At 46.5% G+C, this 15,474-nt stretch overlaps 1 protein-coding gene across 1 annotated transcript in view; it reads left to right on the top strand.

Moving 5' to 3' along the window:
- The window catches only part of COL22A1 (collagen type XXII alpha 1 chain), a 276,007-nt gene that overhangs the window by 243,663 nt on the left and 16,870 nt on the right, over nucleotides 1-15,474 (top strand). Inside the window, exons 50-53 of the mRNA XM_083144895.1 lie at nucleotides 2,055-2,108; nucleotides 8,201-8,254; nucleotides 9,498-9,551; nucleotides 12,239-12,292. Of these exons, the coding sequence (XP_083001021.1) occupies nucleotides 2,055-2,108; nucleotides 8,201-8,254; nucleotides 9,498-9,551; nucleotides 12,239-12,292 (216 nt within the window). The remainder of the gene's footprint in view (nucleotides 1-2,054; nucleotides 2,109-8,200; nucleotides 8,255-9,497; nucleotides 9,552-12,238; nucleotides 12,293-15,474) is intronic.

Raw genomic sequence — 15,474 nt, 5'->3', positions numbered from 1 at the left:
TTGTATCTCAGCATTATAACTACCTGTATGGGGCCCAGGGGTAAGTTGTAATAAAGGTGTGATTTTTTTTTAGAACATGGATTTTTTTTAGCAAAAATTTGTGCATTTTGCTGTAAAAATCGCACGTTTTGCCATGACTAAAAAAATTGCACATTCAAAATCACATGTCAAAATGTAATAGGGTGCGATTCTACAAATTACTAGAGAAGACCTGTTTCTGGCTGTCGAGTTTGACAGAACCATGCACAGGTCAGTGAGATTAGTCCGATCTGTGCTTGGGTCTGTCCAAAAAAGGGTGTAAAAAAAAAAAAACAACGTCGTGGGGTCCCCTATCCTGAGCATACCCGATCCCGGTTTCCCAAATACGGAGGGGAAAAAAAATCACACATTCCCGTTACTAAAAGTCGCATATGGAAACACATAAAAAGAGATATTCCCGCACCAGTATTTTAGTAGACAGTCCTCTGCCCTCAGAGAATTTCCTAAATGGGGGGGAACCAATTTCTTTACCCAAACTAGGTCTGAGGGGTGCTACGCACTACTTAGATATAGACATGAACACCCACAAGAAAAAAAGAAGTATTTCTGTGGATGCACTGAGGACCAAATTATTTCTCATAAAAATTAACCTTTAATGTTTATCTTCTAAAAAAGTCCCTATTAAGAGAGAGACCTGATATCCTTGTTGTAGTGAAATGTTAAAACATAGATAGTGAATAAAGAGATGAAAATCTACGTGAATTAATTAAAAAGGAAGAGAGAGAAGAATACACACGTGTGTGTGTGTACGAGTCTATGGTTTCAATATAGGACTTTATAGTGCTTTTATCATAGACCTCGATATGTTGCCCTGTTTCCTTTAATAAAGAATCACTTTCTTTTTCACATGTAATGCGTGTCTGGACTGATTATTCGGGTTCACTGGATATGGCTTTTTTGATAAGATAAGGAGATTTATGGCTCCTAAAGGTCCAGTGAAAAAAATTAACCCTACTCGTTCACCTTAGTGTATAAGCTGATGTAGTACTTCATGGGGTTAGTACTATTCATTCATATATCGAGATATGTTCTATCTGAGAGCACCGCTATGCAGTGCTACGTTAAGGATACGAATGACAGGTTCTACTGTCCAGTAATATTGCTGTGTGCGCCTTATGTCCTTACATAGGGTTTCATGTCTCACCAGTAGTAAAACTCTGGTGCTAGGAATGCAGCATCCGTATTTAAGCGGTTTATCCGCCGGATCTTCCAGTGATGGGGTGGGGGTACTCAGTGGTATTAGAGGGTCTGGTATTATTTTTTTGGCACACCCAAAAGGGATTTGTCACCCATGTAATAAGCGGGTCACCGCTGGGATAAGGTTGTATGTGCATATGTTGATACGCGCCTCACACACTGATTTAAATGATCTAATGTGATCTGTCTTTTATTGTAATGACAGCACCCCTAGTTTCTACCCGTGATTAGAGCAGTTTTACCGCTGGGTCCCAAAAGTAGCTCGTATTGTAAGGAGCTTTCCACAGCAATGCTGGATATTGTGTAGGTTATTTTTAATGTATTTCTACTGCCGTCTGACAGTTATCTTTTGTCACATTCGTATCCTATAACAGACCTGCGGATATTTAGGGATTTCTTTATTTGGTTATCTCCCTCACTTCCACGTTGTAAAATCTCTAATCCTCCGTGGTGTGAGGTACACACAGCTGTTGGTGCAATCTCCAGATCTGGATGTCAGTACGCATAAACTGACTATGTTGTCAGAGCTGTTTGTGTGTTTTTATTAAACATATATGTCTCAAATTTCCTCATTAGTGAAAGGGTACATTTCATATGACAATAAATGTATTATAGCGGGGAGCAGGTTTGAGTTTTCCTTATATGCCGTACTGCGCCGGCTATTAATTCAACCCGTCTGTCGTACACAACAATACTGTTATAAGGACCTTGCAGTGTTAATAACAGAAAGTCGCATATGTCTAAAAAAATCGCACCCTATTACATTCTGCATCAAGTCTCCGTTTCTGACGCTAATCTGTCTCACGTCTGTTATTCAGGGAACTGAGGGCTTACCCGGAGCCATTGGCCCTAGTGGACCCAAAGGAGAAACGGTAAGTTTTATATACTCCCGTTCCAGATAACAGCATGATAAATAACCGTATCGTGTGAACCGCTTATCGATCCGCTTGTTACATTGTATAATGTACTGTAATAATAACAGAAACTATTACGTTTAAGCTTATTACTGAATTCACAAACATTGTCATTTAGTCATGGTTTAAAATCACCCCTACAGGTAACGCTGTGCCAGCTTGGCACAGATCTGCTGTGTACAGTATGTGTTGTGTATGTATTGTACACTTATACAATGTGTCGATTACAGTTCATTTCCATTTGTGTTATTGAACTATACCTCGACTAACAATATATTGCTGCTAGAAATCTCATGACCAGCAATAGAAGTTTAGGGGCCCGATACATTTTTTGGGGTTCTTCCATCCCTCCCTGGCAAGTACTGGTTGATTCCATGTGACCCCCCATGTTTGTAGCGCCACCACTAGGCAGCCCTAGGCATTTGCCTGGGGCGCTGGTCACTGGAGGGCGGCAGTTTGCAGCAGGCCCCCCCCCCCTGGATGGAGGTCAGCGGCAGCCCCAACAGCCCCCCCCCCCCCCCCAGCCCCAGCATCACCCCCGGTGGAATGACTTGGCAGCCTTGGAACAGCAGAGGACCTGGATCCCAGCAGGGGTAAGTTTCCCACAGCTCTCTGCGGGTAGAGCAGGGGATTCCCCTGGTCCCTCCTGCGCCGCATCACCCGGCACCCCCCCCCACGTCGAGTGACACGGCACCAAGGTACCTCGATCGCCGCATCGCAGGCGGACGGGCAGCCCCTCCACACCCCCCTCCCTCCGTATATCGGGGGAGCGCCAGGGCGCCCCCCCCCCCACCGGCCCTGTACGTATTCACTGCGCTTGCCCCCCTGTCGGAGTACAGCAGTCAGGATTTCGATGTCGGTATACTGGCTGCCAGAATACCGACTGTCGGGGCGCTCTACCACACCCTATTTCAGAACATGGTGATTTACTTCTTAAAGAAAAGTTTGTTTTAGAAACCATCTGCATTTCCGGATAAGCTCGATCTCTCTCGCTCTCAAGCTCGCTCTCTCTCTCTCGGTCTCTCCCTCTCATGCTCGCTCTCTCTCGGTCTCTCCCTCTTACGCTCTCTCCCTCTTACGCTCTCACGCTCGCTCGCTCTCGCGCTCTCTCACTCGGTCTCTCCCTCTTACGCTCTCACGCTCGCTCTCTCCCTCTCACGCGCTCTCTCTCTGTCGCTCTAACGCTCTCTCTCGCTCTCTCTCTTGCTCTCACGCTCCCTCTCTCTTTCATGTTCAAACCAAAATAAATTGAGTATTTCCAACAAAAAGAAAATCTTGAGAATGGCGCAACCTAATCTAAATTGTCTCCTATCCGCTTAATCTGAACCATTCAGATGAAACCTTTCTGTATATAATCCACACTTTTATAACCACTATAAAAACATGTTTCATAAAAGTCATATTAATGACTTCTTCTATAAAATAAATTAAAGGCCCAATCGTTTTAATATACATTTTTACAAGTGATAATTGGATTGACCCAGGGTTCAGGCCACAGCGGCGACGCTAAGAGCAAAGTTACATTTGAAATCGGAATTGCAATCCCCCCTTCTAGCGAAGCTCGTTACATCGGAGCAATATAAGGGTAGGATTGTGGGACGGATTCTGATTGGACATAAAGCAAAATGAAGGATTATAACAAGCCACCTGGGTAACATGCTGCACCGTACCATGTGTAGAGAGTTAGATTTGGGTGGGGAGTGTTCAAACTAAAATCTAAATTCCAGTGTAATTCTAAAATCTGTAGGCTACATGCAAAAGCAGCCAATATTTTCCCTGCACAGAAACAGCTGCGTATATTCTCCTGAATGTACACATGTTCATCTCCGATAGGTCCCTTCATTCCCGCTGGCAGCCGCATCCCCCAATGGCCGCCACGGAATGTGATCAGCACCTGTGGCAGCTCAGCAAGGGGCGGGCTCATCCCATGGATGTAATCACATGTTGTACCGGGATCCTGGGTGCTGGTATCACACCCAGGACGGATTGAATTAATGGACACCATAATCACTTACAGTAAATGTACCTTCGATCGCCCCATTGCCAGCCGCCTTACACCCACTGACCTGTAGCTGGCCAGCCGCCTTGCACCCACTGACCTGTAGCTGGCCAGCCGCCTTACACCCACTGACCTGTAGCTGGCCAGCCGCCTTACACCCACTGACCTGTAGCTGGCCAGCCGCCTTACACCCACTGACCTGTAGCTGGCTAGCCGCCTTACACCCACTGACCTGTAGCTGGCCAGCCGCCTTACACCCACTGACCTGTAGCTGGCCAGCCGCCTTACACCCACTGACCTGTAGCTGGCCAGCCGCCTTACACCCACTGACCTGTAGCTTGGGGACGGTGGCATAACTGCGACTCATCTATAGTTATCAGTACACAGTGACCATTGCCGATTACTGGCCTCTGTGCATCATGATTGGACAAGACTGGAAGAATCCATTCACAATCAGCCAATCAGAGACATCTAGGTAGCGCTGCTGAGATTCATCATTATACACAGTTCCTATATAAGATATGCCTCCCAAGAGGTGTAACTGAGAGTTTTATCCCCTTCTAATCGTGTTGCGATTACGTGACACACATGTGAATGTTCCCAGCATGCAATTCAGCACCACTCAGCTTTTGTTCCACCTTTCCAGGTATTGGCGGATCCAGTGGGCCATATGCAATAACCTATATAAAGACATGTTTTTATCCATTTTTGTTATGTCATCAACCTAGAACCATGTCAACCTTTTCCCATGTCGACCTAATGACGGTCGACCATAATGCTGTAGACCAAATGATCCCAACCCCCTTCTCCTGGGTCTCCGGTGGGGATACGGTCACTATAGTAGGTTGACCCTATGAAGGTTAGAGCTTAGGTTGGCACATATAATAGGTCGACATGGCTAAGGTCAACAGTCAAAAGGTCGACTTGTGCCCACAGGCGGTATTTCATACCCTACCATCCACTACGGCACGGTGGGAGAACATAACAGTGTGCCGACTGCAGCGAGTCATGCGAGGGGACGCGCTACGACAATGTTGACTTTCGGGACAAAAAATTTGAAAAATGCATGTCGCCCCAATATCCCATTCCCCAGCCTTCTGAAGCCGCCAAAGAGGTGCGTGCTCCCCAAATAAAGGCTATTATCGGATATACATAACAGTCATAGACCACTTAAGGGGTAAAATTTACTAAAGCTTTTTAAAATGAAAAGAGGTGCTATTGCCCGTAGCAACCGTTCAGATTATGTCTATCCTTTCTCTATTGCATCCTAGATAGACAGAATCTGATTGGTTGCTATCACCTCTTTAATTTTTAGATGCTTTATTCCCCGCCACTAGTTCCCACAGCATTGAAAGCGGAATTCGACAAAACGGCCCCGACATTAAAACCGGTTTGTCGAAAAAGGACGTGGATTGTCGAATTCACGGCTAGATCTCGACAATCCACAGCGGAACATTGAATTCCAACTGTCGATACACTTTCGAGCCAGGGGAAAACAGGCCAGGATTCCGACTGTGGGAATCCAGGATTGAACACCCCCCTTAAGAGTCTATTTTGCACATTTAACATTCGGAAGACAAACTAATTAATAGAGGTACAATGTGAGAATGTCGGAGACGCGTTCTCCCCCTCCTGACGCTCCTGCCATGTTTACATCACAATACAATGCTTTCCCTGCTAGTTCCCTTCACACTCTCCAGAAGGCGCAGCTTCGCCCCCGCTGTGTATGCCGACGGGCAGAGAGGTAATTTGCAGAAACAAAAGCGACAAGCTCATAACTGGCTCCCGGTCTCTGCCGGAAGCAGCTGAGTCCTTATTGCAATCCAAGACTGAACTGATGATGTACAGGAGCAGGCGACCCTTCCAGGGACCACAGTCGGCGATAAATGTCTCTGCTGAAACTGCTGCATAAATGCAGAGAAACCAGTAAAAAGTAAAAAATAAAAAAAAGTTTTTAATTTATTTGATTGGGTTTATAAAAAAGGACGCAACAAAAGCTCTGCAAGCCATCTGCTGTGCTCTGCATAATGCTCTGCATAGTGCTCTGCATAGTGCTCTGCATAGTGCTCTGCATAGGGATCTCAGACATCACTGTTCTCACTATTCAAATAAAGTCTGGCTGGAGTTAGGAAGCGCTTCATTTCCACCATAAGGCAGCACAGGAAAATAAGGAAAATGATATGTAGTTTGATATAATTAAATCTACGGGTGTGGTGTAGAAGATCTACTCTGCCTACATAGACAATCAGTAGATAAGTTGACCCCATATTTTTGACATGCATTAGGTTGACGGGTCAAAAGGTCAGCAGTGTAAAGGTGAGTAAGGTCAACAGGTGCTAAGGGCCTTATTCTAGTTCACTCTTTCTGACAAATTCCTTCTTAGATGGTCAAAACCATATGCACTGCAGGTGGGGCAGATGTAACTTGTGCAGAGAGAATTAGATTTGGGTGGGGTTTTCCTTCAAAGTGAGATCTATATTGCAGTGTAAAAATAATGCAGCCAGTATTTACCCTGCACAGAAACAAAAATAACTCACCCAAATCTAATTCTCTCTGCACATTTTACATCTGCCCCCCTGCAGTGCACAAGGTTTTGTCCATCTAAGAAGGAATTTGTCAGAGTGAACTAGAATAAGGCCCTAAATGTCAAACGGGTCAAATAGACAATATGACAGTGGTTGACACAAAAAAAGGTTGACGCACTTTGTTTAGATTTTAGGTGTTATTTTTAACCATATCTACGCAAAAACGGTGGAAATGTGTAATTATTATTATTTATTTACCAGTTTCTTATATATCGCACACATATTCCGCAGTGCTGTACAGAGTATAGTTGAACACTCACATCAGTCCCTACCCCAGGGAGCATACAATCTATATTCCCTACCACATGTACACGCACACACAGACATTCTACAGTTAATTTTGTTGGGAGCCAATTAGCCTACCAGTATATTTTTGGAATGTGGGAGGAAACCGGAGTACCCGGAGAAAACCCACAAAAGCACGGGGAGCATATACAAACTCCACACAGATAGGGCCTTGGTGGGAGTCAAACCCATGACCTCAGCGCTCTGAGGCAGTAATGCTAACCATTATACCATCCGTACTGCCCCCATTAGCTGGTTTGCTTTGCTCACTACGCTTTGTGTAAGGTTACTATACCCCAAGGACGTGCGGTGAGGTAAATGGCTGAGGAGTCCCTGGCAAGTACCAGAGCCAGATTTGCACAAAATATATTAGCCCAGGGGTACATGCCAGCATTATACACATGTGCAGCAGTATATATTGCTAGAGATTCGCTGAGTTTTAATAAGAGATGCGCAGAAAAGGTAGCCAGCCATATACTTTTTACTCCAAAGTTTTGACTATACAAATTATTAGAATAATAAAAATAAGATTTTTTTAAATATATTCTTTGCATTTTTGACAAACTTTCTAAACTCAAACTCAGCATATATGTTAGTATGACAGAAAAGGCTCTGGCTCACCTGCCTCACCCCACCGCTCGCCACTGCTATTCCCATATTTGGCCATACAGGGTGGACGTATTGACTGTTGACCTATACAATGGAACCCAAAATCTACCTGCTGTCTGAGACCATTACTTTTCGCTTTTATTTTGTGCTGCTCACGGTTAAGTGTTTAGCTTAATAAAAATAATGATATTCATGCTTACCTACCCTGCCGAAATGGCCAGGAGAGTCCTGAAAATCGGGTGCCCCTCCTGGCCCCCTTGAAGGGTGGGCAAGCCTACTACATCTATCAGGACCCCTACACCCCACCCTCTCTGCTGGTCAAATACTGGCATTTGTGGCTCTTTTGGGGAGGGGGCGTGGCTTAAATTACTCAAATCAAGTCATTTAGTACCACCCATTCCCCGAAGAGCCAAAAATCACAGCATTTACAGGAATGGGGGCAGGGCTTAGTGAAAACTAGCCCCGCCTCTGGACAAATCTACAGTGAGTCTCCTCTCTGCGCTTCTCCCGAGGAGACCCTTAAAGTAGGCAAGTATGATGATAATATAATTATATATGGTTTTTTTTTTCAGGGCAAGGGGGGTCCTCCAGGACCACAAGGGCCGTCTGGGCTACCAGGACTACCGGTAAGCATGGCAGTGAAGGCCGGGAGACTGTGATACATCTATGTGCTTATTTGTCATGTGTGCATTACATAACTGTACAACATATTAATAATAATCATACAAAAAGACACAGAGAAAGATTTGGCAGAATATTTTTTTTTTTACCTCTTCATGTAAAGCAGTGGTGCCAAACTCCTGGCCCTCCAGCTGTTGTGGAACTACACGTTCCAGCACGCCCTGCTACAGAATTTATATAATGGATTGCTAAAACTTTGGCAGGGCATGCTGGGACGTGTAGTTCCACAACAGCTGGAGGGCCATGAGTTGGACACCACTGATGTAAAGCGAAAAGGGATGGTCAGACTTTCCCACAGTTGTATCCTCAACCCTTTGAGCACCAACCATCTCTGTGAGAGAATATGCCAGCGTCGCTCCCATTTATTATATACATTCAAATGACAAAATATTGTGTAAAAAAAAAAAAGATTATATTTCCTATATACAGTAAGGTAACATTAAAAGTTATTATGATGAATACAGCTGTTTGCTTGTCAATTTTCGCACCTACTGTATTTTGACAAATTCACTTGGCACTCCACATTGGGCCTTATTCTAGTTCACTCTTTCTGACAAAATCCTTCTTAGATGGACAAAACCATGTGCACTGCAGGTGGGGCAGATGTTACTTGTGCAGAGAGAGTTAGATTTGGGTGGGGTTTTACTTCACAGTGAGATCTATATTGCAGTGTAAAAATAAAGCAGCCAGTATTTACCCTGCACAGAAACAAAATAACTCACCCAAATCTAATTCTCTCTGCACATTTTACATCTGCCCCCCTGCAGTGCACATGGTTTTGTCCATCTATGAAGGATTTTGTCAAAAAGAGTGAACTAGAATAAGGCCCATTATATGGTGCTCACCAGGCCCAGCCTACAAATGTTTCTAACGCCTCACTCTAAATCAGTGGTTCTTAACTCAAGTTCCCCTACAGTTCATGTTTTCCAGGTTACCCAGCAGGTGCACAGGTGTACTTATTACTTACTGGCACATTTTTAATAGACGGACAGGTGCATCCCAAAAGAATACACAGACCTTACCAATAATGAATAGATCGTATGTAATGTCTATAGTTAATGGTACATACAGTATTCCACAGTCCCTGTAATGCAGGGTATATGAATAATTGTTTCCCTATTAGTTACTTACAATCTGTAAGCGCTGTAGCTGATATAATGCTGTTTTCCTCCATTCTCTTCATTTCAGGGCATCGTTGGAAAAGACGGAAAGGACGGGAAGCCAGGCGCCCCGGGAGAAGCAGTAAGTCATTTTTATTAAGTAGCGCTGCACTGGCAGGCGTATTAACAAACACTTGGGGTGATTTATAGAACCAGTCGAAATGTCACCCCTCTGCTGTGTTCCCATTAGTTCTACATTCACACACCTGGGATTACTGGGCTGCCTGTACTCAGTTACAGGAGACTTACTGGAGAATATTGTGTAATAGCAATAATATAAATATATATATATACTGTGTATAGAGAGAGACACAATAATAGTGGCGTTATGCCATTGGCAATCTTCTGTTTACTTCTGCTTATTGACCAAACGTATCTGCTATTTTCTGTATAAAACATATTGTGTCATTTACATACTAGGATCAATTTATTTCTCAGAATGTTAATATTAGGGTTAAGCTATTGGCAGGATGGGTGGGTTAGGCTGTGGAAAAGGGTGTAGCTACCACCTATGGGTGCAGGGGGTGCAGCTGCTATGGAGCCCAGAGCTGAGAGGGGCCACCTTCCCTGTCACAGTTACATGTGTTATATACAGGGGAGTAGCTACCATAGGTGCAGGGAGTGCAGCTGCTATTGGGCCCAGAGCTGAGAGGGGCCACCTTTCCTGTCACAGTTACATGTGTTATATACAGGGGTGTAGCTACCACCAATGGGTGCAGGGAGTGCAGCTGCTATGGGGCCCAGAGCTGAGAGGGGCCACCTTCCCTGTCACAGTTATATGTGTTATATACAGGGGTGTAGCTACCATAGGTGCAGGGAGTTCAGTTGCTATGATGCCCAGAGCTGAGAGGGGCCACCTTCCCTGTCAAAGTTATATGTGTTATATACAGGGGTGTAACTACCGTAGGTGCAGGGGGTGCAGCTGCTATGGGGCCCAGAGCTGAGAGGGGCCACCTTCCCTGTCACAGGTACATGTGTTATATACAGGGGTTTAGCTACCATAGGTGCAGGGGGTGCAGCCGCTATGGGCCCAGTGCTGAGAGGGGCCACCTTCCCTGTCAAAGTTACATGTGTTATATACAGGGGTGTAGCTACCACCAATGGGTGCAGGGAGTGCAGCTGCTATGGGGCCCAGAGCTGAGAGGGGCCCCCTTCCCTGTCACAGTTACATGTGTTATATACAGGGGTGTAGCTACCATAGGTGCAGGGGGTGCAGCTGCTCTGGGCCCAGAGCTGAGAGTGGCCACCTTCCCTGTCAAAGTTATATGTGTTATATACAGGGGTGTAACTACCGTAGGTGCAGGGGGTGCAGCTGCTATGGGGCCCAGAGCTGAGAGGGGCCCCCTTCCCTGTCACAGGTACATGTGTTATATACAGGGGTGTAGCTACCATAGGTGCAGGGGGTACAGCTGCTATGGGGCCCAGAGCTGAGAGGGGCCACCTTCCCTGTCACAGGTACATGTGTTATATACAGGGGTGTAGCTACCATAGGTGCAGCTGCTATGGGGCCCAGAGCTGAGAGGGGCCACCTTCATTGTCAAAGCAACATGTGCTATATATACAATATTCACCATTTATTGGTACAGTACATATGGGTCCTTTCAAACTTTTTCTATGTGGCCTACAAATATCTATTTATGGCACTGGTTGTGGGGGGGAAGTGGGCATCTACTGTACCTATAATTGCACCTAAAACACATACAGTAGTGCAGGTTCTCCTTTCTGTGAAATCCTGAAGGATCTTATCTCTTCCTTCCCCTCTCTCTGCTCCCGTCCTAATCCGCACAGAGCGGTGGAGCGTAGGCCAGGTTATTTATCATTGGCCCGTGAATGAAGTCAGCCGGCACAAACACTTCCAGAGTTATTGATTACGGCCCTCTCCCGGCTCACATTCTGATCCTCTCACTTTGTTGTGGCTTTGAATTTAAAAACGCTTGATAAATAATTCTCATATAACTGACTTTACACTGAGCAGCTCTCAGGCTGACTGAGCTGTGACTGGCATATCCGTAGCAGTGTCCTGGAAATCATTATTCGGGCTGAGCGGGATGCGGTGGGGTATGGCAGGACTGTTCTGCATTCTAATTACCTGCGTCTCCATCTCTACCCCTCCAGCCTTCACCCTAATGTCTTCGGCACTGTAGGAAAGGCTGAACTATTCTGTGGTCTGGTAATGCAAAGCAAATCACATGCCTGTCTGGTTACAGCACTGGGTGAACGATGAGGGACCCAAACTTCTGAGGGACCCAAACACATCATGTCGACAGCCAATTGGTTGACCGCTATTGATCAGAGTGCATTAAATCGACATGAACACTATGTTGACACGAGCCATGGGTCAACACGTAATGACACATGTAAGGTCCCCGGGCCCCTCGGCAGTGATGGGATTGCGGGTGTTCGTGGCTGTGAGCCTAATCTGGACCCAATCAATGTCTTCTACCCCCTCTGTGTTATGCAACTTTGCCATATGTTGCTTCCCTGACCCACTTTGTGTGGGTCACCCCTTTTTAGGACCCCTTTTTAGGACCCCGATGGGGGTGCTAAGCACATCATAACCCCACAGTGTTTTTTCCAGATTGTAAGCCATATGTGTACAAAGTTTGGTGTAAATTGCTCCTGGCATTTCAGAGTTATGCTGGAACACACACACACACACACACATCCATTTATATACAGTATATATATATATATATATATATATATATATAAATATGAATTCACTTATGTTGTATTTGTAAACTACCTATAATACTCTCTGTTCTGTAGGGGAAACCAGGAGATCTTGGCCCGCCAGGCAGAGAAGGGGCACAAGGACTGCCTGTAAGTATGCTACTTAAAATTATTGTTATTAGCATTTAATTTTCTTCTAAGTTAAAAAAAAAAAAATGTTACAGTATATATACAAAAACAAATGGCTGGCATAACAAATATATCGTACTTGCCTACCCTCCCGGAATGGCCGGGAGGATCCCGCAATTTGGGTCCCCCTCCCGGCCCCCCGGGAAGGTGGGCAAGTCTGCCGCATTTTCGCAGGAGCCCTGGCTCCCCCTTCAGATAAACTCCGAATTCCGTGGGTCCTCGGGGAGGGGGCGGGGCTAAAATGATGTAAATTGCATCATTTTAGCCCCTCCCCCATCCACGGACCCGCAAATTGATGCTGCTGCCAGTCATGGGGGCAGGGCTTGGTGACGTCAGCCTCGCCCCGCCCCCAAAATGTAGCCTCGCCCTGCCCCCCTTTCACTCCTTTCCGGACTTCTCCCACTGTCAAAATATTGGTATTCCAAAAACCCAAATATTCTGAAACCGTGTTTTTTAAAAATATTTTTTTCTTCTTTCCCCCTTTTCTCGCCTCTTTTTTCATACTTACCTCGTCCCCCGATGTCCATGGCGTCCTCTGGGATCTTCTTCAGGGGCACCTCAGGTCCCAGGGGTGCATTGCGCGAGTGCATGGCCATGCCAGGGATGTCACCGGCGCACCCGCACACTCGCGCAATGCACCCGTGGGACCGGAAGGCTGCCGTGGATGTCGAGGGACCATCGGGGCACCACGAGGGGACCAGGTAAGTATGGAAAAAAATATATATTCCAAAATCCCCCCTAAAAATGCTTGCGGTCAACCTGTATATATATTTCGGAATCAGGGCCGTTTCTAGAGGCGGACAAGCCGTGCAGCAGCCCAGGGCGCCGCACGGCTTGTCCGCCTCTGTTTAGCAGCCAGGGCGCCCGCCAGCTTCCCCCACGCCGCTGTCCCCCCCGCACGCCCCGTACGCCGCACCAAAAAGATGATCTTGGAGGGGAGAGAGGAGCGCATAAGTCTCTCCTTCCCCTCGCTGTGTCACTGGGCTGTTAGCCAATCAGCTCGCGGGCCGGCAGCCAATAAGGAGCCAGCCCGCGAGATATGATTGTCTCCTGTCAGCCCAGTCACAGTGAAGGAGAGATGCGGTATGCGCTCCCCTCTCCTCCCTTGGGAAACAGAAGCAGCGGCGGCAACGGGACTCGGAGTCGGAGACCCGGACTCTGCTCTCCCCAGCAGCAGCAGCAACGGTGAGTTGTGCTGCTGCTGGGATATTATCCTCTGTCACTGTGGGGGCATATAGGTCTGGCACTGAGGGGGGCAGATGTGTGGCACTATGGGGGCATATTTTCCACTGTGGGGGCATATATGTGGCACTGTGGGGGCATATATGTGGCATTGTGGGGGCATATGTGTGGCACTGTGGGCGCATATGTGTGGCACTGTGGAGCATATTTGGCACTGTGGGGGCATATGTGTGGCACTATGGGGGCATATATGTGGCACCGTGGGGGCATATATGTGGCACCGTGGGGGCATATTTGGCACTGTAGGGGCATATGTGTGGCACTGTGGGGGCATATCTGGCACTGTGGGGGCATATCTGTGGCACTGTGGGGGCAAAGCTGTCACTGTGGGGGCATATATGGGTGGCACTGTGGGGGCATAGCTATCACTGTGGGGGCATATATGTGTGGCACTGTGGGGGCATAGCTGTCACTGTGGGGGCATATATGTGTGGCACTGTGGGGGCATAGCTGGGACTGTGGGGCATATATGTGTGGCACTGTGGGGGCATATTAGTAAACGGCATCAGTTGTGCGGCAGCGGAGCGTTGGGCATAATGTGTAATAGGCATTACGTTGTGGGGAGTATTGTGTGCTTGCCATCATGGTGTGCGGCGTAATATGTAATGTGTAATTGGCATCACGGATAAAAAAGTGTATGATTTAAGTAGCCTGTCATTGTTTGGCCTTGATCTGTGAGGCGTACTAGGTAACTGTGTGGGGCTTTATATTTTTATGTCACTGTGTGGCCTTCAGCCCGCCAACTTAAGTGCGGGAGGACAATGACAATTCCTGCGGTAACCAATGTCTGGACATGCAGGTTGCAAAAGTGAGATGTAAGGTAATTGTTTTGCTGCTAGACCACGCCCTTATTTTAAGCCACACCCCCTTTTAAAATAAACCACGCCCCCTATTTCGGCGCGCGCGCCTTCGGCGCGCGCAATTTCTTGTATTTCATGTTATGTATTTGGGGGGGGGGGGGGCGCATTTTTATTTATTTGCCCTGGGAGCTAAATTGTCTAGAAACGGCCCTGTTCGGAATACTGTATATTTTGTTTTTTTTTTCTCACCATGTATTTATTAAAAGCAGTTGTAGTGCACATTGCAACCAATCAGATCCTGTCTATCATTTTTGAGGATGCAATAGAGAAACAATAGACAGAATCTGGTTGGTTGCTATGGGATCACGTCACCTTTCACTCTTAGAAGCTTTAGTTAATTTTCCCCCGAAGCCTCCAGCAAAAAGTGAAAATGTTGACAAATAACTGATGCACTTTGCAGCCATTTTGAGTTGCAGAAGAAAATGGCCATTACCGAGGTCATAGTCTAGACCTGGGGTAGCCAACTCCAGTCCTCGAGAGCTACCAACAGTTAATGTTTTCCAGCTCACCTCACAGAATCACAAGTGAAGTAATTAGCTCCACCTGTGGCTCTTTTTTATGTGTTAGCAAGTTATGAGTGCACCTGTGCAGCAGCTAGGTGGCCTGGAAAATGTCTCTTGAGGACTGGAGTTGGCTACCACTGGTCTAGACCAATGACTTTCAACCTTTTTAAACTAGTGGAACACCAAAGAAAATTTTGAAATTGCCAAGTCACACCATCAGTCCCCCACAGGAAAAAAAAAACATTGCCCCCCACAGGAAAAGAACAACCCCATGTGAAAAAAAAACAACAAAAAAAAAACAATCACCCTGGTCCCCACAGGTAACAAAAATAAAACACATTGGCCCATGCATGAAAATAAGAGACCAGTGAATAACTGTTGAACTGGTGGGGGTGGCTGTAAACTGGTGTGGGCATCTCTAGATCTGGGCTCACACACGTGAGAACAGCTCAAGGCACGCAAGTGTGCCACAGCACAGTGGTTGAAAAATGCTGGTCTCGAACATGGTGACCCCTCACTTCTCCGGCACAGCCCTGGA

The sequence above is a fragment of the Crinia signifera genome, chromosome 5 (assembly GCF_055691185.1).
Source record: "Crinia signifera chromosome 5, ASM5569118v1, whole genome shotgun sequence".
NCBI lineage: Eukaryota > Metazoa > Chordata > Amphibia > Anura > Myobatrachidae > Crinia > Crinia signifera.
The sequence above is the reverse complement of the archived record's forward strand: the minus strand, read 5'-3'. Positions and strand labels throughout refer to the sequence as shown.